Raw genomic sequence first — 23740 nt, forward strand, 5'->3', positions numbered from 1 at the left:
TATTCTCAGGATCCTGGAAAGCCTGAAAATGTAAGGAATAGACACCTCTCTAGCTTTATTGCCAGATCTCCTTTTAAACCTCAGGCTGTCTGCTCTATCCGCAGAGGCATTCTGGAGGACCAGTTAAAACCAACGCCAACAGTTCCTCAACCATTACTGCATTTCACACAGTATCTGGACAAGCAAACCGAGTCCTTAACTAAACAAATTGTACCATACCAGCAAGAGTTGATCACTCTGTAAATCAGCATAACTCTAAAAACCAAGGAGAATTGGCTAATGTTGTAAAACTGAAGGATTCACTTAGTGTCAAACTAATGGAGCTTGGTCAGTGAAGCACCACTTTGTGAGGCAGGTAACAGGATCTACACTTCCCAAAACTGTACGTGGAGACCAAGAAAATAGGTTAGTAAGTCAGTGCAATGAATAAAAAGTGAGCTGATGGTAGATTAAACAGCAATCTGATGAGAAATGACAAAAACCAGAATTCCTTAAATTAGACTTATTTCAAACTGATCTTACTGGAGGCCTCGCTTGCTGTTCTGAAACCTCATTTTGGCACAGGAGTGCAGAGTATGGACACACACATGCTCATTATATGAAAACATTTGCAGGCTATAATTCTAGTAAACATTAGATTAAATAAAAGTTCCTTGAACTTTGAAAGAAAGAAAAAAGCCTGGACTTCTACTGTAATTAAAGATTTTGAAAACAGCCTTCAGTTCAAGCCCCATGTTAGCCACTGGTGTTCATCAACTGCCACGAGGACTCAAACCAGTACCATAAATGGGAAAACCTCCAGTTCTGTAACAAAACACGTCTGGCAGGATTGAGTAGTCCTCATACAAGCTGACGTGATTTTTAGTAAGATACTTCATTATTATTTGTGCCCACTACAGAAGCTGTTCTTGCCAGCTTAAACCTATGGGTGTCTACATACTTCAGTATCTCTACCAAAACAAACAAGGCCAGCATCCAGCCTGCAAGGAGACAACGATATGGGGAAGAGCACACAGCATTTCACACATCCTCCCGGAATTCAGCTATCTTTATTATTTAGTTTTGTTTCAATGTGTATGCTTCATTAAGCCTGTACAACTGACTTCATGCCTGTTTAACATTTAAGCGTTTTTAGCAGTCTTTAAACATCACTACCTTCACACCACTGCAAGGCTGTCACCCTTTCGACTAGAAAACTTACCTGCCAGAGGTTATAATGTTACCTGAAAAACTCCTCTTACTAGGGAAGGTGGCTTAATGAGAATTTCACCTTCTACAGGTCATAACAAATTAACCATGATTTTCTTCTTGCTTTGTGTTAAGAGAATGTTATCTTTTTTCTTTGGCAATGGAAAATGAGATATTTTTGCATATACTCGATCCTTCATCTGCATTCTTGCCATCTGATATTTAGACAATCATAATTTAATAGAGCAGAAATAGTGTTTTACAAGGAGCTTCTGTTCACAGTTGGTTAAACTTCTGATAACCTACGTGCAGAAGGATTCTTCTATAAGAGGAACCAGCACGGCTTCCCCACGAGCAGCTGTTAATGCAGGCACACACTCAAACATGCAGCTGTCTGAAATAGCAGCGTTACAGACACTGAAAGTCAAGAAAGGCCAGCTCAGGTTGCAGGACTACGAAAGGGTGCTATCACAAGCCAGTGAAATCCTTCTCCCTGTTAAGAGGCTATTACTGCTCCCTCCTCGCGCTTTTTACAGGCACTGGGATTGGCTTCTAAGCAGCGATTCATAACGGTATCACCCTGCCCTGCCTCCCCTGTTGCTGTCCCGGCTCATTGCATTCGTTTCCCTCCTATTTTCTGCAAATCATGCCACACAGCAAATTCTGCTCTAAACATCTATTAATTTTTCCTTACCCAGAAGGCAGCTTAAAATTGCAAACTGAAAGAACACGTCACTGGAAGACACAGGAGTGACTTGCTCATACCTTGACTTCAGCAGAAATTCTGTTTTTTTCTTTTCAGTTATGGCAATTTCCAATAGATTTCCAATACCCTTGGCACTAACGAAGAACAGTAAATTTGTCTCATCACAGACATTAGGAAATAATGGTTGTTTAATGCTTAGCTTAATGGTTTACAAACTATGAATACCGACGGTGGAGAGATTTTTCAGGGCTCTGCACACAAACTGCTTCAGCTGCAACATCAGAGCACCAGTTCTGCTTTGCGTAAGAGCACAGACCGCACCAGTTAATCTCACTGTCAATCTGAGACTTTGAGTTTTCATCTCGGATTTCAGTGGCAGCATGACCCTGGGAACACTTCACTCAGCAACAAACAGTAAAGAACTACCAATAAGTTGCATTTGTTTCCCACTAATGTGTCTGTCCTTTGAAGCATTTGTAAGAGCTGCACAAAAGATGCCAGGAAGCACTAATTCAGCTCAAATACTTGAATACATTTAAGACAATACATGTATCATACCACCTGCAAGTGTTTGTACAGAATTATCTCTGTTGTCACCATAAACAATTTTTATAATATTAAGAGTTTTGAGATTTATGATTCAAGAGTATTTCAGTACTTACCGTGTTTACAGAGAACTCGGGGTTATTAAACTCTGCAGTGCTTGAATTCTTCTAGAAAGCCCCAACGTAAGGAATGAGAAATGTAGTAACAATTGGCGAAAATTTCTGCAACATTATGGATCACTTACTGAATTTCACAAAGTGTTTCCCAAGTAACCAATTAACAAAGACTAATATTGAAATGGAAGAAAAGAAAGCAGAACAAAGGAAAAGGATTCTAACATAAGAATTCTCAGATCATTTAAAACTTATTTTAATCACCAATAGAAATACGAATCAAGTGACAATTTAGCAAATAACTGGCTTCAGAAACAGGAACGATGTCCGAAACAACTGGCCTCAGAAATTACCTTGTGTGTCAACTGAGGAAGAAATCAGTTCTGTTAAAAGTCAGCTTTGGGTATCATGAGGCAATTGCATCTAAGCAGATCCAATCACAGCCTTTAAGATGCTTGTTTGGACTTTACTTCAAGGTTAATGTTAAAATGTATGTTAATTTTAAATATCTGCTAGACCTGGAAATTCTGTAGATTACACAGTATTACACAATGATGTTACTGAATTTCTGACCAAATTACTTCATTTGCATTTCTCTGACAAATATTTTGGTTAGAAAAAGAGCTACCGAGCTAACTAGCCCCTCTACAATACACTGGTGAGTTGATCATTTCTCCTTACTCAAGAAATGAAAAACGGGCTGAGAGATTAGTTGACCAACACAAAACTCAAACTCCAGATCAGCTCAGATCAGCTGCAGACCCAGGAACTTCTTAGGTCTTCTGCTTCAATACTTCAAAATGAAACCACGTTCCTCCTCTCATATGAGCTTTTCGTGACGATACACCTCATAGTGCCAGAGCATGTCTAGTATGAAATACTGCAGCGTAGTCATACTGCCTCCCTTCTGCACTCGTTTACTTTATCTTGCTCTCCAAGTTGTCTTACGACACTGTAAAAAAAAAATTACTTAATCACTCCATGATTGTTTTCTCTCTCACTTCCTTCTTCTGTTTTAGTGTGAGAACACCTTGAGTGAAGAAACTGTCTTGGATCTGTAAAGTGCCCACCAAAATGGAGTTCCTTGATCAAGGTATCTAGATATAATAATTAATAATAAAGGAAATCTTACTGACCTGCAGACAATCTAAACTGATTCATGTCATTATGCAGAAACTGTGAAACTCCCTATGACGACTTTGAGAGGAAGTAAGTTAAGGTCCTCTTTCTGTTCCTGTGAGAAAGACAGATTGTATTCCTTGAAAACTAGTGTACAGGAGGCAAATTCATTCTTTAGAATCAACCTTTGAAAAGGAAGTTGTTAATGTTATAGACATATTAAAAGGTATGTCTGTCCTTTTTTCCATAACAGAGGTATATTCTTTTTTGTCAGATGTTTATCACATCGGTATTTCAGAAAGTAGCAGTCATTACAATCAAGATTGCTTTTCTTGGTTTTATTTTGCACCCTCCCTCATAGGTAGTCTTAAATCTCAAGGGGCCTTTAGATGATACGTTCAATACCTGAAATCTGAGATAAGAGAGAGAGAGAGAGCGGTGCGAAAACAACATTGAAAATAAAGCAGGCAAATCTAAATAAACTGTGCTCTAAAACCTCATTTAAGTCAATAGTGTGCTTCCATTTCTCTGGGGCAGACCTTCCCTCCTTTTGAAATGCTTACTATCAATGCAAACCATCAAAAAATCCTCAGTAAAATAGGATTACAACGTAATGTAATGATAAACCCAAACATATTTACTACATATATTTATTTCCGGCATTCACCCATACTGAGAACACAATTACAAATTATGCAGAGAATACATATTGAAAGACAGCAATTATTCAGGATACAGAGTATCATAAACAGAAATGTACTTATCCAGAAAAGTAAATGTATTTTAGGCATGAGTTTATATTTCTCTGTTCACAGGCATATGTACAGTAATTGAAATATTCAGAAGAAGAGTATGCTCTGTTTTGTTGTTGTTTATTTTAAAAGGCTTTCCAGCTGCTAGGGAAGTATTTTTCATTAACGTCTAGCTTAAAAAATGAGATGCAGAATTATTCAGATGCAATTTAGAATGGGACCCACGTTAGTGAAGCCCCTGTCACACACCAACACAAAGACAACAATCCTCTTCACTCAAACCCATACACAAGAAAGAAAAATGCACATGGTAGCAGAACAGAGAGATATAATTAATTCTAGCAAAACTTGTTGCAATTTATAATTTTGTAAATGTTCGATACTATTTAGCAACAATTTTGGAGTTGTTAGGTAAAAAAAAAAATCATTAGTTTTGCAGAATTCAAATTTTGGAGGATTTTCAAAGCAATGGCAACTAAGGGAGTTAGATATCTGATCAGCCTGGAAGGAGAGAATCCGCTTTATTTGAAAAACCTACAACTACTGTGTATTATCATCCATCCTAGCCTTCATAAAAGAGTGTTTAACTGATACATGTCCCTAAGTTAAATAAAGGATTTCACAGCTTAAGTACAGAATGGGATAGGATCTCATTTCATACAATATTCCTAAATATTAACGTTTTAAATATTTTTATTCTGCATACTCAGAAAATACTTTGTAAACGTTTAAGTGATGTCTAAAAACAATTGAAATAGAAAGGAATTCTAGAAAGGAATTCTAGTCAATCAAGTCCTTTCCACAAATGTGAAAAGGATAGAATCGCATGGTTCAGTGTGGTCCTTGTGGAGGAAAAAGAGTTATCCTTCATGACATATTTCACAAAGACAATGGTCTTACAGAATTGGTATATACAGAGCAGAACACCTACATCACTTTTTATCCACCCTTACAAATAAAGGTTTGCTTAGTAATATTCCAGCAAAAAGGCAAAATTTTCACCCTAGAGGCTGAAACAATTTTACTTCCAAAGCACTACAACCAGCTTTGTTCTACAAAAATTACTCCAGACAGATATTAACAACATCAATTTAATCTGGGGAAGAAACACTACGCTAACCTAATAAATAAAGGAGTGATCTATACATTAAAGATGTAATAAGATTTGAACTATTTCTCATTCTTTTTATAAACGAGCAGATATGAAACTAGGGGGAGGCACTAAAACAACTACAAACATAGAGCTTATTACTGTCTATATATCAGAATGCATTGTTATTTTATTCCGATTTCTAGGGAACCTTTAAGAGAGTATTTTTTTTTCAACTGAAGCACACGAAATTATGCAAGAAGAGATTTACCTCTCTTCATATGGATTACAAATCAAACTTGGTTCTGTGCTAGGTTACATTTTTCATGCTCAAGAATTTAATGTGCCTTATGAAAGACCCTTTTCTAATCATAGTATTTTATCAACAGAGAGGATTACCTTTACATCTTGCTTGCAAGTTGAGATAAGTCAGAGGTAGGTTAGGAATGCTTTAGAATTTAGTGTTTTACTTGAAATGAATTAATTCCTCTTTCAACGGGGTTAATGCTAAGTATAAAAGGAAAACAGTATGCACAGCTGCCACTGCCTGCACCAAGAGAAAAATTCCAAGATGTTCAAAATAAGACGACAACAGGGAAAAGAGCAGCGCGCTTCTTTTCATTTGCTTCAGTGCACCAGTTCAGGCTGATTTTCTACAAAAGGAAGCACCCCACTAACGTAGTATGCTATTCCAAGAGACAGCAGAGCAATGACAATGATCAGGAGCAGCACTCTCCAGAAGCCCAGGTCTTCCACAAACTCTTGCCATGTCGTGCGGAAACTGGAAAGAACTCCTTCCCCTTGCTGTAGGTTTGGATTAAGGAGGGAATGGCTTTCCATTGCACTACAAAGGATTAAAGTTAAAAATACATCAGAGCAAAAGAATTCACCTTTAAGTATGACAGTAATCCTACTCAGAGCAACTGAAACACTCTAAATTAAAAACTAAACCCACCTGCAGATTTACAGCATTGCCTCGGCTAAATCAAGACAAAGCAGATCAGGAAAAGACTCCTATCTCTAAACTAAGTTAATTGAGAGGATGTTTTATTAACTGGTGTAAGGAGAGAGGTACTTGTATCTGTACGACTGCTCTGAGCTCACAGGCTTGCCACCTAGGAGCCTTCAGAAGTCAGCCAGCATAACACCTGCTCAGCATGGCTTTGTAAAATTTAATGGAGCATAAGACAAAACCTCAAGGGGCAGAGCTCTCGTTAATAAAAACAAATTACAATTTAAAAGTAAACTCTGCTGAACAAAATGGAAACTACGACTGGTATAATTTAGATTCTGAACTACGTGAAGATCTTTATTACTCTCCTGCATTTCTCTGTTAGAGGCCTCTTCTCTAGCTTAAAAATAAAGAAAACAATCCATTTACATAAAAAATCAGAAACTTTCTGATTGTTGAGCTAAATTACTGTTGCTGTAGTTTCTTTGCCACATGGCACTCAGCAGCTGCTCTGCTGCCTTAACATTCCACTCTCAATCCTTCAGGCCCCTTAAATCGTCACACTATAAATTAGGGACTGAAACTCTCACTTTCAAGTGAGAAAAATCAGAATGATAGATTGACCATGAATCATCATTAGAAAAAAATCCAAGCTGCCTCAAATACCACTTGGCTCCTTCTATCCTCCTCTCCATTCTGCTGGTTTCACGACCGGTTTATAATAGGAAACTATTTCTCTGTTGGTGTATGAGAAACCTCAGTAAGAATAGGAAAATGTTCTCATCACTTGATTTCAGTTATGTAGATTTTAAGCCATCTGCACAGCCCTACTACTTCTCGCTTGAGCGAGACTGCACACACAAGTGTTTACAGGATCATGCTCTGACAAGCACAGAAAGGAAATGGTGAAACTGCCTGCGTACCCGCTGATGTCAAAGCAGAAGGTAAGCAGAAAAGAAAAACATTTTTTCCCCCCTTTTAATTGCTTTCTGTTACCATATTCCTAGCCATCTCCTACAGCAATATTAAAAGAAAACATTACAGGGAGAACCAATTTGCAAAACAAAACTAATTGCATAAATGCTATTGGTTTTGGTGACCATAATTGACAAATGAGTGTTAGAAAAAGGTCTCAGTTATGAATCTCTCTTCTAAGCTTACACTGCAGAAAAATTTCATGCTATGTCTTTTTTCTTCTTAGGAAGTACAGCCATAGATGAATAATTAGCCTGAACTCCCATAGCTTAGTGAAGTATTGCAGCATCATGGGCAGAAAATTTCAGAAATTGCCTATTAAACAGCTTGCCTTTTTTGCTTTTAAAATATTTACTTTGCTCTAAAGCTATTTTAGCTTGTCCATAGCTGCAGGATTTAGTCATCTTCCTTGCACATTATGATTTCCCAAGCAAAACAAAGGGTTTAACAGAAGACAGCCACTGGTGAAAACAGCACTACTCACTCATGAAGTACTAACTAGTTAATACGTAACCACAGAAAGGTTAAATAAAGGTGCAATGTGATTTAAGTGAAAAGGTCACACGCTTGCTCATTAAATAGAAAAGGGTACAGAGAAAACACTTCGGTATTTTATATAGCAACCCAATTAAAAGAAATGGTATTCAAGACATTTTTCCTTATGACGAATTACATCTCCTTTAGAAACGGTAACGCAGCAATGCATCCTACAGAAGAATTTGTGCCACGCAGTGCAGGTGGATGTTCCTGTTCCCAACGTAACATGGAAGTTCACCTTTGGCTGCACCTGTGGGCACAGCCACGGGCACGCTGGGCTGTGCAGAGGGCCAGGTCACCTGTGCTGGGCCACAGGGGGAGAGCTCTGCCTCCTGGCAGAGAAAACAAATTTCAGTTGGAACCTACTTTGGGCCTCTGCTTCCAGATCTGCAGCAACCGTATGAGATAAGAAGCAGACACCTTAAATCAGACACTGTTCTTCCAAAGTGAAGCTCATGGTTTTGAGAAAGAGTAACTGTTATTTTCCATGGGTTCATATATAATGCAAAGCATGGGGAGGGAGGACAAAAGTCATTCATCTTAACAAAATTTAGCTAAAACGTGGAAAAAAAAATACAAAGAGGGAGGAGTGAAACTGTGGAGGTCTGAAAAGGCAACTGCTACAAAGGCATTATTTATTTACAGAGCAAACAGCACACAAGCTCACTTGCTTTTGCTGCTGTAGGCATCTGTTATTTGTTATTCTAAATATAATATATTTCAGACATTTTAAACATGTTCACAAACAAGCTGGGTAGTGCACTGTTTATATGTCTGTGCCTCTCCCCAAGGAGAATTGCTGACTTCCTTGCCAAGCTAAACAATGTAACATTTATGAAGGTCAAATAACAGAAAGGAAGCTACGTTCATTAAAGGGACACCATCAAATCAAAAAGTGTAATTTTAATGTGGCTGAGCCTTGGTCCATGAGTATTTGTGTGGCAGTCCGTGTGACAAACGGCTCTCGGTAACATTTAGGAAGTTAGGAAGAATCTGCAGAACATCCAATACTTTGCACCAACGTCATTTTGACAATATTAAATTTTGTGTTTCAGGGCTTAAAGCAGTCTCTCTGACGAGTGGGAAAGAACTTCCACTCTGCTCTCAGGGAGTATTCTGCATGACTTCTGTAATTTTGTTGGTTTCAACTTTTCTGTTTGCTCCACTCAGAAAACAACTCCATCCAGATAGCTTTATTTTCCCCTACAGTGAAGGCTACGCACGTTTTGACGCAAATGGAACAAAACTGACGATACAGAACTCCCTGTCTTTTCTGATATAAAATCCCAGCAGTTGTAATTCATCACCATTACTAGACAATATTAAAAATCATAAATTTAAATAAATTCAGTACGAGAGCAAGTATTCAAAGCAATGTTGCTGTCCTGTTTCAAATATATGAAAAAAAAGCAGTACTGGAAAGTACTGCTGCATGTTTAATCTCAGTCCCATGTTCTGTCATACTCACTGGCAATTCAAGGGTTTCTGTGAGAGAATCAGTCTCCTCTGAAACTTGCAAGGCACTCTCTCTCGTCCAAATCACAGGAAGGTTTGGGTTGGAAGGGACCTTAAGGATCATTTAATTCCAACCCCCAGCCATGGGCAGGGACACCTCCCACCAGACCAGGTTGCCCAAAGCCCCATCCAGCCTGGCCTTGAGCACCTCCAGGGGCAGCCACAGCTTCTCTGAGCAGCCTGTGCCAGGGCCTCACCACCCTCTCAGCAAGGAATTCCTCCAACATCTAATCTAAATCTCCCCTCTTTTAGTTTAAAACCCTTCCCCCTTGTCCTATCACTATCTACTTGAGTAAAAAGTCTTTCTCCATCTTTTTTAAAAGCCCCCTTTTAAGTACTGAAAGGCCACAAGGAGGTCTCCCTGGAGCCTCCTCTCACTTCTTAGTATCACTAACATGTTACGTTCTGTGCCAGTATCATTTGTTAAAATTTTAAATTAGCCCAGTTCCACAAACAGACCTTTAGGAATCCATTAGTAACTTCCCCTAAAAACCCAATACTTTCCCTGAAACTGTTAACAGTTTTCCTTAAATCATCACTTCTCCTTTAACTACTGCTTTACCCACCGCAAAATTCTTATTTTATTCTCCATCTTCTCCAAAACTACTACCAACAGAAATTTCATAAATAGCACCATATCAAACCATTTATTCAAGTTCAGATAGATGAAAAATCTGCTGTCCTTCCTTGGCATCGACAATCCATCTTACTGAAAGCATGTTAGGCCAGTGTGTGATACTGGCATTTCTCACTTCACCCCATTTTCCCTTTGGGTTCATGATAAATGGTAGAATATATATATATTTTGTGTCTGTAACAGAAAATGAGTTATTTTTTAAAAAAAATCACCATAAAATGAGAATTTCAATTAGAAAAAGTCCTTTTTTTTCCCCTTACATTTGACCTATCTAAAGAGATTTTTCCAATTTCTAAGATCTGATTTCGATTTGGTCTGATAATACCGGGTCAAATTTGGTATTACCTGCTTTGAGGAACAAACGAGCAAGTCGAATCATAAAAATCTAAGAGCAATAAGCACATTAGTAAAGATATATCATACACATACATCATTTCCCCCAATAATTCTTTTTGTTTTGTAAATACCTTTCACTTTCAGCAGTCTGCATCGTTTCCAGCTTTGAGTGAGCTCCTCTGTTGAATCCTTTCACCTCTTGCTCCTCTAAAGATTCCAGCAGCCTAATTACATCTTTATTTACACCCCTTCGTTTTGCAAGAACAAGCGGTGTTGCACCTTGGTGATTGCTAAAGTAATGCCACCAATGGGCACGAGAAGAAAAGAAAATCTTAAAACAGGAATTTTGTAACAAGGCAACATAACACAGTGTAAAATTTACTACCCAGAACTATTTTCTGTCATTCCCGTCTATAAAAGTTATACCATAATTGACTATAGAAGAATATCAGTATATTTAGGTTTGAAATAGCACAACTCCTTTTCCTCCAAATACAATCAAAATTCCTAGTACTCTAATTTAATTGGAATCTCTGGGTATTGTAACAAAAAGCGTAGATTTATGGCAATGTTGGAGATTAAGCTTGATTTCAAGAAGGAATTGTGCAATCTGTTTCTTCATAGCTCCTTTTTCCATGTGGGTATGAGGACATGAGGCAAAAATGAAATAAAATACAGATGGTCCCTCTGCTACTTTTAAATACTGACTAGGACCAGAGCTGCATTCAGACTAGGGATTTTCACCAGAGTTGCTCGAAGCAAGAAAAAAAAGCACAGCCCATGAAGAATCTGGTCTGCCAATAACTAGTTTTGCTGACTTGAAAGCATTAACGAGGGACAAGTGAGAAGGGAACAGATAAAAAAACCTCAAAGGTTCTGAAGTTTCAAACACTTTTTTGCATGCACTGTAAATATGCAGAAAGTTCCACAAACAAAATAATTCAGTTAGAGCAGTGAAACAGCTAGCTGTTTTGTAGCTTGAGAGCTTGCATCTGAGCACAGGCATCTGACAGCTGCTGGAAGCCAGAAGGAAAGAAAATAAATATTTAAAAGAACAATATTTAAAAGAAAGGTTGAGTCACACATTTTGAGGGAGGGGGAAACCACTGAAAGGAAGCATTGTCACCGAAGGGGTATGGGAATGAACTGGTACACATCTACTGTATTTTCTTTGTCTTATACAGTGCAACAGTTTAAACAATAGAACTGCGGTGGAGAAAATTCTTTTCAAGCAGTCAATGTGATTTTCTTCTTTGGTGCCAACCACCCACACCTGGCTGTCTGGCCAAACCAGGATAGCAATGTCATCACTGAGTCAGAATTAGACACAGCAGCCCACACCAGCAGCTGCTATTTTTATTTGCTTTGCTTGCTGCGCTTGGCCAGCAGAAGTGGCCTCTCATTGTTTTCCTGCCTTTTTGTTTTTTTATTAAGAGATATCTTAAAAAATTGAATTGCAGTGCGTATAGTATCGCAGCAACAGCAGTTTTGTACACAATGCTTTGGAAACTGAATACATATATTGTAATATATATATGCTGTTAACAAAAAAAAAGAGAAAAGCAACTTACCAAATATCAATTTTAAGTCCGTTAGAAACAAGGAACTGGATGGTATCCACATGCCCACACAGGTGAAGGGCTGTGTTACCTTGGTAATCAGTGGCTAGTAGGTCAGCACCGAATTTGTGCAAGAGTTGACAGATGTCTACATTTCCTCTGGCTGCAGCAAGGTGCAGGCCAGTTCGGCCCCGGCTGTCACGAATATTTGGGTCAAAACCGCTCTCCAGCAGGCGTTTGGAATAGTTAAAATCTCCATCAATGCAAGCCTGCAGCAGTGGCACGTTTGTCTGGGAAGAGTCGTTGACGAAAACGTAGGACATTGTTCTGATTCTCTCTGGAGCAGATGACGAACCTGCAAGAACAGGTGGGCAAAGTGTCGGTGAAGCCAGGCAAATAAGTACAAAGCACACATTTGGAAGATTTCTCAGGTAAGTGAGTAACTTTCACCTATGAAGAGATCACAAGTAGTAGAATTGAATGAAGTATAAAACACCATAGATCAGAACTGAGAGAAGGCAGACGAACCACCTTTCATAGACTGGGAGACTACAAACAATTCAATTAGCAGATATAGTGACACTAATTGCAATTGTTACTAGCTATAAACACAAGCTCCTCCAGTGGAACTTCCACCATCTGAACCTGAGCTTTGATACACAGTACAACCAGCTGCTGGAAACGCTTGGCAAAATGAATACTAATTCCTTCATTCTGCAAGAATATTTGTCAACTCTTTGCAGAGCATTATTTTTATAGAGCCACAGATACTCTTGTTCGGTCAGTAGGTTTTGTAGGTGACAGGGACCGAGGAGAACTGATTACAGTATGTGAAACTGTCCACCAGAAAATGGAAACTGAAAATGAGTACAAGGAGGACAATGACAAAGCCAAGCGGAGCTATCGTGCGCTCAGCTGGAACCCCACCATGGAGAAGCACAGATGCAGTTTCTCAGGATTAATATTACATAAAAGATTAATTCCTTTTCTGTATCAGGAAGATGAATGTCATTTCAGAATGGATTTATTGACATTTTATGAAACATGACTTACGTTTTGCAGAAGAGTATTTTAAGGATGATTCAAATAATGAGGGTATGACGACACTGTGGATTTATGGGACACAGAAAAGATGACTTGAAAACAATAAGGAAAAGAAAAAGGAATGACTGTGCAAGAGGATGGTAACATTGTGCACGAGGCAACAGTAAGAAAAATGAAAACATCTAGGAGGCTGGACAGCAAAACTTCACATTGCCTCTAAGAAGAGGGGAAAGAATCATATAAACTAGTGAAAATCCTTGCAAGAAATCTCCATACAGCCACCACACAGTTCAAGAGACAGGAAGGAGAAGCAATTTTACTAGATAACCTTTGAATTGAAAATGAAATTTCACATGAAATACGATCTCCCACTTGATCAAGGCTGGCATTTTGGGTTAAGGTGCCGCAGTGTCTGACTAACTATATGAGCCTCTTCTAAGGCTGCTATATGAAGATTTACATTTTCTCATCTATATAAGGTCTCCTTCCACACCAGTGCACTCATTCAGCTACGAGAACGGAAACATGGCCAGTAGCCAAAGAATTCGATTTAAAACCTCTATTTTCTTTTAAAGTTTATAAAGTCCATATTTTACAGCTGTTCCCCCTTGTTTTAGATCAAATTCAAGATCAGAGCACCTACAGGAGTCATTTCACGTTTATACAACTGGTCTGATTAACAGTTTTGGGGCAGGCAGGGTTAATAATTTATATTTAAACTTTAATAGCTTGTATTTCCTATCTGGACAAACTCTGCTACATGTATCAACACTGCTTAGCTTTCCTGTGCAGGAATGCACAACTTTTTTTTTTTTTTTTTCTATCTTGGACACGGAAGAGATGGGAATTAACTTCTATGTCCTGGTATCTGTATAAGGAATGATTTTAGACAGAGTACATTCCCCTGTGCTTTAAGTTTTTGAGCATGTGATGGTATATCACTGGCCCAAGCACCCTTTCCCACGATCATCTCCAATAGCAAAAGTTCACCGACACGGCATAAAACGTTTCATGCAAGCCTAGTGTTATTTCGGACACACAGATTTCTTAGTCCTACACAGAAAGACGGGACAACATACCTGTATTTTCAACGAGTATGTTATAAAACCTTGGCTGTTGCAAAGCTAGGATTCCCAGTTGACAGCAGTTTCAATTTTCTCACGCACTTTCTACCCAAATCATAAATGACACGAGAATGCTTCTTCAACTCGGATAGTCCACTCCTTGCTGAGAAAAATATCAGGCCCCACTTTTGTATGATGTGATTGACACCTTGACATTCTGCACTTAATCTTCCCTAAAGCAGCAAAACCATAAATAACTTAGAAACCACCAATGCTCGAGCACAGTAACAGCATAAAACCCTCCTTGTACTTGATAAAAAGATCGTGGCTTGCTTATGAAGTGGTATTTGAGTGCTTAATCCTGCTTAATAAAAAAAAGGCCTAGCATAAATCAACAGCAGAATACTATCCTGGAAGAAAAGCATGCTATTTGAGAAACTCGATGGCATGCTCTGTTAAACGTAAACTTATGTTTATGTTTTCGTACCAGATGTGTGGGCCTGGTAAAGCCTTGCAGAATTTCCTGTCACTTCTCATACAACGCTGACGAAACATCAGCTAATAGCTGCAGAACAAACCTCCACCACGTTGTCTTCTCGGGAGAGGAAGCACGAAGACTAACAGGTATCACGAAGTATAACTGCAAATATTTCCGATTCAGTATTTATCATCACTGAAGTGTTCTAGAATTCATCACTCAAGTGCATGAGACTAAAGCAAAACGTTAGTAATTTACTGTAAGAAAGAATTATAAGAAAACAACAACAAATCCCTCCTTCTTAATGCTTGAAGACTGCGGACTAAGCAAACGCATTCACAAGAAATCGGTACCATTTGGGTTGATTTAGCTTTGTGATTAAAAAAGGTTTTCGTACAAACACACAAACTATTTTACACATGGCTACCTAATATATGCCAGATATGAGCTGCACACGAAGATGAACTATACCATCTTTAAAACGCCAGTCCCCAAATAACAAATTCCTGCCTCAAACGTAATCCAATTTTGCAATATTTCCTAACAAGACTCAGAAAAACATTTACAACAGTCGACCTAATTAGAAATTTCTGAATAAGCAAACTGATTACATTTAAATTCCCAATATGTATAAAAACGTTGTTATTGCAATGAATATCTAATTAAGTGTATTTAGAAAAAAATAATCCAAGGCATCCCATCCATTCTCTTTTCATTGCTTCTGAAGGTGAGGCAGAAACAAGTCCGCATCGCCCCAGAAGCTGGTACACCTCCCGTTAAGCACTAATGTCACGAAGGGCCTCACATTACTCGGTAACGAGACACTAAAGCATTGCAAAATGAGCGTCCTGAATAGCCCTACAAATTACTACTGCTGGAGTTAAATTAATTTGGTTCAATAAAGGACTGCTCCTAAAAATGCAGCGCTATCTTCTGAACGTGTATCTTCTACATTGCACTCTGAGAGAAAGAAAAAAGTTTCACTGTTAATAACTTGTCACTGTGACAGCAAATTAGCTTTGAGAAAAAAGTAAATTCAAGTATGTTCTCCCAAGCAAGACGAATTCCTGCTAGGAAAGCGTAATATAAGAATACATTTTCCCTTGATTTACCCAACATGGATATTGAGCACAGTATAATTTTGTTAATAATTTCAGACATTTTGCAGTAAGCCACTTCTTCAATGATACATGCAGTTCAGTACAGGCTGAGAAAATCAAACTGTCCTGTTCTCAAAAGGAATGCTTGTATTAAGTGATTATGTGATAATAATCCACTTTTATCTATTAAAAGTCAGCTGTCTACCATGTAGAGCTGTAATACACACACTGTCTAACATGCTCAAACCTGTGGAAGCCAAAGCCAGAAGTCATCTTGAAGAATTCCAAACCTAGAATTAGACGCAAGTTTTGTTACCACTTAAACTACCCCTAAATTTGCACTAACCGTGGATGGTTTTATTTTACAGTGAATGCATGGTTTTGACTCTGCCTTCTCACTAAGTTCCACAGTTACCAGAGAGCTCCTGAAAAAGGAGCCAGATTGCTTATGAGACAGATTCACTAACGGGACCAGAGTCTCTCCACCACAAAAATATTAATGGCCTTGATGAGCTGCAGCTCATCACACAGTCACTGCTCCATGATTTACCAGCTCTGCAAAATGACAGAATTTCCAAGAACATTCAGCAAAACTGACTGACCCAGTTTTTGGATCGATGGCACACCATCAGATCACCCAACAGTTGAGACTTCCCAATACTGAGAGACACGTTCACATCTAGAACCCAAACGTCAGTAAGGTTACCTCCAGAGGCACTGCCACTAACAACAAATGGAAACTTAAAACAAAATCAGGGACCAAACCCACCTCCCCCCCTCCCCGTCTCAGCTAAACCCAGCACGCAACCTGCATTGCCAGCTCCCTGATGGCAGACAGCTTCCTCTTTTTGTAATACATTTTTAGAGTACTCCAGTGGCAGTGGCTCGCTGAGCTCTTCCTCTCGTTTTTGTATGAACGAGAAAGGGCCCAGCTTGAGTGCTTTGCTTCAGCTGTAAGCCCATACTCTCTGAAGGCAAAGTTTCCGCTCAAACAGAACAGTAGCCTTAAAAATTACACGTTAGCTGTCTTTGGGGATACTCGGTAACATTTTTTAAAAGATGTAATTTAATCGTAACAACGACAACAAAACCCACTGCCCTGCTTGAGTATCCTCTGAACAGCTTGTGTACCCTAATGAACTGTAAGCCCAACACTATTATTCTCTTTTCTGGGTAGGCTGAGGGAGAAAATCCTTGGTAAGCTTTCTCGCACACTTGTTCTTATATGCCAGTTAAGAGAGAAGTCACTTAACTGAATAAATGTTGTATTTAGTAAAAAATCATCCGATTGATTACCATTTTTGATGTGGATAACGGTGGCCTTTCCTAAACAAGCTCCACCAACAGCTCTGTATCTTCTCCTAAAAATCTTCAGCTATGCAGTCCAAGTGGGTTAGAGTTTTATTTCTCCACTAACAGAAATCTGCTGCAAAAAGCAGCAGAGCAGGTTCAGTACAGCGTTATGCCTGCCTTACACACAGCTGTATTCTGTAGCATTTTCCCTTCTTTAGTTATTTTTTCAATAGTTCCTACACTTAAGGTATCACAGCAGGCTCTTAAGACCTACCTCTCCTTTTTATCTTTCTAGTCAGGGTACGTGGTAATGCAAGAGACCAATGGGAAAAAATAAAAGAATTATTGCTTTTGTACAGATCAGTAGATAATGGCATTAAAACCCGAGAACTTTGCTCATCATTTTACAACATGTCAACATTAAAAGCTAAAGAATAAACAGGAGCTCACATGCCAATTCAGGGCTGTAAAATGTCTCCCTCGATAACATAGCACATTCATTGTGTATCGATGTCCACGGAATAAGGGAGCGATGGGGAAGAGATCATTCTTTTCAAATACCTTTATTGACAAGCAGATTCACAAATGTCTTTTCCTTTCTGGACTCAACTGGCAATTCAATCGCATTACATGTTTCAGTGCACTTCTATCACATGCACAGTTAAGTATTTCTGAACCTTGCTCATTTTTTTTTATCTTCTGTGAAAGAACTACTCGGGTAGAAAGGAAACTCACAGTAGTTAGAAACAGATGTTCTATAACTTTAATACCCCACAACCACCTCAGGTGAATCAATAAAGTAACTTCAGTATTTCCTCGATCGTTGTGGTCAGTGTGGACACACCTGCTTTTATAGGAAGTTACCGAATCCCTCACATTGGTCATAATTATCAACTTCTCCAAAAACCTTTATTCAAATCCCTTCTTTGGTTTTGCCGGGAACATGTAGGGTGCTAACATATGTCAATCAAGAATATCTTAAGTTCATCGCATTTTTTCTTTTCTTAATTCTTTTAAACAAACTAGAGAGAATTTGTTCCACTCAGACCGAAGTTTAAATTTGCTGCAGATCTTGAAAGAGTCTTCTGGAAAAGAAGGCAGCTCTGACCGAGCAACAGGACACCGTGAACAAGGGGCTAGCTGCAAACTGCAGATGTACGTACACCATTTTTATCTAGGAGAATACTGCCACCATGTGGACTGACCGACTCCTCTTCAACTGAAGTAAAACGTACGATAAAATAATCCTAGACCCACGCAGACTAGTATTTCTAGATTTCATGGCGTTTTCTGATTTCCTGAGAAGGAAAAAAAGAATCGCAGAAAAGTTGAGGCTGGCAGGGACCTCTGGAGGCCATCTGGTCACCCCCCCTGCGCAAGCTGGAACACCCAGAGCTGCTTGCCCAGGACCACGTCCAGGTGGCTTCTGAAGACAGAGATGGAAGAGAAATGATGGAAGGCCTGAAAACTTGATAAAAAAAGAATTCTGAAATCCAAACTGTTGTTCCTGTGTCACACAGACAGCAATCTTTGTTTAAGCACTGATCCTGTATTAGTAAAATGAGGACTTCAGGATATGTCTTTGAGTTCTGAAGACAAAAGTTTTTTTTCCTGCACTTATGCCTGTTTAATGAAGAGGGAAAAAAAAGTCTAGTCCTTACACAGACAAACAGTAACTCTGATAACGGCAGGTTTGACAGGTTCACTAAAATGGGAAACCTCCCTCCTCCAGCAGGAATTGCCAGAAGCCACAGCTTAATCAGCTTTATTTCAGCAACAAAGCAAACTAACAATCGAGAAGCTGCCACTAAACCACTTATTATTATATAGTCTATATTCTCTTATTTTTCTTCTTATAATGTGTATATTAGCAATATATGACCTTGACAGACATGACCGTTGTAATGCATGCATCATCAAATCTGTCTTAATGGATGGTGAACAGAAGTGGGTCACTTTAACGACCAGAAGTCTCCTAACTTTGTATGTTATTTATATATAACAGATTATTTGACATTGCTTTTCAAGTACTATATTGTGCTGCTTGTTTATTACAGCTTATAATTTTGTATCAACAATACCGGTGACAAGCCAAGTTGCTGTCAGATATGCAACTCTTGCTACGACTGGATACAGTTATTTCTGCTCCAAATTTTCATGTTCACACAGTAAACAAAGAAACCAGTTTATCAAAGCTAAATTGTTAACTGATATATTTACTTGTTCCAATTATTCTAAATCTCCATCAATACGATTTTTTACTATGTACTTTCTGAGATGGGGGACAGAGGTGGGGGAACTGCACACAGTTTTGAGGTGAACCACAGGTTATCACAATCACATGAAAAGATTTTCGGTTTTGTTCTTTACGTGTTTTCCAATAATAGTTACTATTTCATTTACCTTTCTTACTGCATTATCTATGGGTACATTTTTATGGAACCATTTATCATAATTACAAAATATTGCTCATTACTGAAAGCCCACGATTTCATTTGTAGAGGGCTCAGGAATCTTTTTACCCTATTTGAATCGCTTTACATACCTGCACTGAATTTCCTATGCTATGATATTGTCTACTTAGTCGGTTTTACAGCGTCCATCTGCAGTTTTTCACAGTCGACCTTATCTTTACTGCTCCTGTTATCAGCAAACACTACCACCTTGTTGCTCACTGCCTTTTCTAGGCTGTTCAGGTATATGCTAACAGTTCAGAACCCAGAATGTAATCCTGTAGAACTAAAAGTCTTCCACTGAAAAGACTTATCCTAAGTTCATAAAAAAAATCCAGCCCACCCAGCACTCTGCTTTCAACGGCAGCAACCAGAGAAGCCTCTTGGGGAGAGGCTTCTCCAAGAAGCTTTTTCTTGAGTGGCAGCTGCCACTTTGGTCATGAGTTCAGCACCATGTAAACGCAGTTCAGATTATTCTACTCAAGACATCACCTTACCTTTATGCACACTGAAGCTCATGTGTCCCCCTTCTGCCCCCTTCCTTGGTTTGGGGATTTATTTTTGCCTCTCTTTAATTTTTCAACCCAACTATTTCTGCATGTAAGAGACCCTTTTTGTGCTTTAAGTGACTACTACCCTTGAAAGTTTCTGATAAAATTTTTTTGAATGCTTCCTGAAAATCCCAGTAACATATAAAGCCCATCACCTGCATCTACAATGCTACTCAGTACTCCTTGGCGGAAGCTGACTAGCCATAAACAGATCAAACCTCTAAAAACATGTCCGCACTCAGGCAAAACCATCCCCTAACAAATGAAGACACAGCAAGGGCAGGTATACACCTCTCCCTGCACTTCTCTGGTGAAGAAGAAAGGCAAGCACTCTAGACCATCCATGGGAAAACAATAAACCAGAAGTCTTTCCTGACACCTGCAGCTGCCCTTTCTCTATCCCCACCCATTATGCCGATCTGATGCTGTAAGGTCTTGAGCACACTGGGGAATATACCATCAATGCACATTAAAAGATTTACTCCTTTATGTTATAAAATTCTAGCGATGTAGCCGTGTTAACTAGATGTGAGAAATTTGTCGAGTGGCAAAGCTGGTGTTTCTACAGCTCTGTTCCACTTAAGATTCTGGTTTTAATTATACAGCTACACTACTTTCCCAAGTGGCATTTCTGTCTTTTACTCCGTTGATAATATTTCAAATGACTAAGCCCTACAGTACACATATGGCTTCTGTGAGGTACTGCATGAGATCAGAGTAAAACTTGTTCCCCACCTACTTCGAAAACATTACCTTTAAATGGTAAAGCAAATGAAAACCAACCCGAACTTTTCAGTATTCCACATACTTAGTGAGTATCGTTGTTAAACAGTAAAGCAAACCTGAGCATTTCAGTATTTGTGATATCTGACATAGGTGCACCAACAACTGCAGTTTGGTGTAACAGGCACGTGCACCCACGGCAAGCTTGTCAGCTGGTCATCTACACTGATGGCACGCTACGGACGGTCTCCACACAAAGCTGACTGCACCAGGGATCCTGTATTTCACAAAACGTGTACAGACAAATGCCCTCTGAAATGCTTTATGTCCACATTAACTGACACATCTGGAAGCAGAGCACAAGTGAGACCATGGGGGAGATGACCAGCAACAGGCTGATGGGAAAAAAAAACAGAAAACAGCCCTCAAAATTCCAACATACCCAAATCCTTGCAACAGACCCTAGTATTTCACTCCGTGAGTAACTAGGTACCACAGCTCCTTGGCTGCAGATGAGGACTTCAGGGACACGTGTATTCAGCAATTAACCGCACCGGATTAGACACTGGAGCAGGTGGATATGGAACTTAAGGCATCACTTGGAATCCCTCTCTCTTGCTGATGAGGCAACTCTAAATGTAGGATACCAAAACCTGCTGAGAGAAAACCTATTACTAAGTGCAGATCAAAACTGATTTTTGGAGTCCCCTCTTGCAGAGGCAAACTAGTGCTCCTCGGGAAGGAAGAAAGCAGATGCAGACACCATGCTTCAGACTTTGACTCATCTCAGCTTACTCTCCAATACCATCTTCAGAACTCAAAAAGAGAGCAATTAGCCTGCGTCATTTTCTGTCACCAATTTTACTAGACAGAATGCAAACATTAGTAGAAATATTTCTTCTAAAAACCACACTTAACAGGTTCTTGTTAATAAACTATTTTACAAACAAAACAAAGATGAAAAACAGACCTAACATCTACAGAGAATACTAAGCTTAGTCCCCTCCTACAGCAAGCAAAACCAATTACTTTTACAAACCAGTCACTTTCCAGCTGAAATATTTGTTGGGTTCTTGCTCCTCCTTGATCTTTGGGAAGGATGCTCCTGAACATCAGTGCTCCAATGGCTAGAAATGTTCACGTTATTCATCTTAAAATCTACATTAAATTATTCATGTATCAACACCATTCTTAAGCTCAATCTATTCCCTTTACCGTGTTTACCTTGATGTTTCAATAGAAAGCAAAAAAGGCCTCTGTTCTGCAAAGATAAAGAGGCCAAATATTTCTTTCAATATAGACTCTTCATTTCCCCACCTGTCCTAGGCTTATCTTTACCTGTTCCACTTCACCTGTTCATATGAAAACATTTAACATTGTATGAAGCATTCTAGCATTTTGTTCACAGATAATAGTAACTTCTTTTTCCAGTTCAACACAGGTCTGCATTCGTTTTTTTTCCCCACAATCACATATTTTGAAGCTACCCAATACATATTTTGGATTTGCGATGCTTTAAAATAATATTTTTTCTGTAAATTGTGTGCTTATGAGTTTACAACTGCAAAATCTTGCCCTTTAAATTACTGCATTTTATTTTAGTATTAGACTTCTTTCATTCTGTAGTTCCTAGGATCATCCAATTTTTCCTACATAGTACTGTTACCCTCTTCTATATTGCCGGTGCCTCCCAACTCGTTCACCACTACCAAATTTAAACAGTAAGTTTTAATTGTTACATCAACATCTTTATTAAGTATTTAATAAGACTGGTCTCAAGATGGATCTTCAAATAACTACTTTTATAATCTCCTTTTATACCCAGACTCGATGGTTTTCTTCTCAATGTTACTCACCACAATCTGTCTCTAGCTACTTCCCCATCCACTTTTTAATTCTGGTGTTATCCCTATCTTTTCAGCACAATAACAATTTCCTGTGCAGCAGCTGATCAGAAACTTTACTGTCTAGAAAAAAAAAAAAAAGAGAACTACTTAATTTCCCTTAAAAACAATAATTATTTCATCGAAGACAATCTGAGGCTAGCTAGCTAACAAAAAACACTACTGGCAGATATATGTTACCTTTTGATTTCATTTATCATAGGCTCATTTAAGGTTGGAAAAGACCTCCGAGATCACCTGGCCCAACCATCCCCCTACCACCAATGTCACCCACTGAACCGTGTCCCTAAGCACCACGTCCAACCTTTCCTTGAACACCCCCAGGGACGGTGACGCCACCACCTCCCTGGACAACCCATTCCAATGCCTGACTGCTCTTTCTGAGAAGAAATGTCTCCTCATTTCCAACCTAAACCTTCCCTGGCACAACTTGAGGCCATTCCCTCTAGTCCTATCACTAGTTATCTGTGAGAAGAGGCCGACCCCCAGCTCCCCACACCCTCCTTTCAGGTACCTGCAGAGAGCAATGAGGTCTCCCCTGAGCCTCCTCTTCCCCAGACTGCACAACCCCAGCTCCCTCAGCCGCCCCTCACAGCCCCCGCGCTCCAGCCCCTCCATTCCCTTGGCATCCGCCTCCCTCCGAGGGTCCCCTCCCCACCGCCCGGCGCCCACCTCGGCGGATCCCGCCCCGGACAGACCGACGGACACCGCTCGTCCCCCGCCAGCCCGACCGACGGACGCGGCCCCTCTCCCCCCCAAGGCCCCGCCGCAGCCGCCTCACCACCTGCCTGCCGCCGGCCGCTCCTCGGCACGCAGCGGGGGCGGCGGAGGGGACGCGGGCGGCCCCTGCCGGGCGGAGGCCGCCGCCGCCGGGGTGCAGCGGGAAATGGCGGCCGTGACGGGGCGGCCGGGCTCTGCCCCGCCGGGGGGTGCCGCCAGGGGGACGGGGCCCGCCCTGAAACCAGGCTGAGAGGGGCAGGAGAGAGGAGGGACGGTGCCGGGAGTCTTCTCGTCACTGAGCTCATGGGAAGCTGAGTTCTTCACTGAGCTCCTGTCAAGAACGGGCTTAAGTTATTCAACTTTCCTAAGAACATTAAAACGGGAC

General features: G+C 39.8%; 1 protein-coding gene across 7 annotated transcripts; it reads right to left on the bottom strand.

The window, feature by feature from the left end:
• Window positions 1–4306: 4306 nt before the first annotated feature.
• Window positions 4307–23565, bottom strand: ANKRD46 (ankyrin repeat domain 46). 7 transcript variants are annotated; one of them, XM_066990620.1, is made up of 5 exons: window positions 23417–23431; window positions 22588–22698; window positions 12038–12380; window positions 10598–10756; window positions 4307–6358 (listed from the first exon to the last, which is right to left on the bottom strand). In XM_066990620.1, exons 3-5 carry the CDS (start codon window positions 12346–12348, stop codon window positions 6142–6144), a joined length of 687 nt encoding a protein of 228 aa, XP_066846721.1. In that variant the 5' UTR covers window positions 12349–12380; window positions 22588–22698; window positions 23417–23431; the 3' UTR covers window positions 4307–6141. The 7 variants fall into 7 exon arrangements, with proteins under 7 accessions (XP_066846721.1, XP_066846722.1, XP_066846719.1 ...); XM_066990621.1 differs by lacking the exon at window positions 23417–23431 and adding an exon at window positions 23308–23324; XM_066990618.1 differs by lacking the exon at window positions 22588–22698 and having other exon boundaries at window positions 23417–23565.
• Window positions 23566–23740: the final 175 nt, after the last annotated feature.

This window comes from Anser cygnoides, chromosome 2 (assembly GCF_040182565.1).
Source record: "Anser cygnoides isolate HZ-2024a breed goose chromosome 2, Taihu_goose_T2T_genome, whole genome shotgun sequence".
Classification (NCBI taxonomy): Eukaryota; Metazoa; Chordata; class Aves; order Anseriformes; family Anatidae; genus Anser; species Anser cygnoides.

Coding starts and splice junctions, on each gene's coding strand:
- ANKRD46 (XM_066990618.1), bottom strand. CDS start 12,348: ATGTCCTACGTTTTCGTCAACGACTCTTCCCAGACAAACGTGCCACTG. Junction 10,757..12,037: donor GGACTTAAAATTGATATTTG/GTAAGTTGCTTT, acceptor GCATTACTTTAG/CAATCACCAAGGTGCAACAC. Junction 6,359..10,597: donor CAGACTGCTGAAAGTGAAAG/GTATTTACAAAA, acceptor AATCCTTTGTAG/TGCAATGGAAAGCCATTCCC.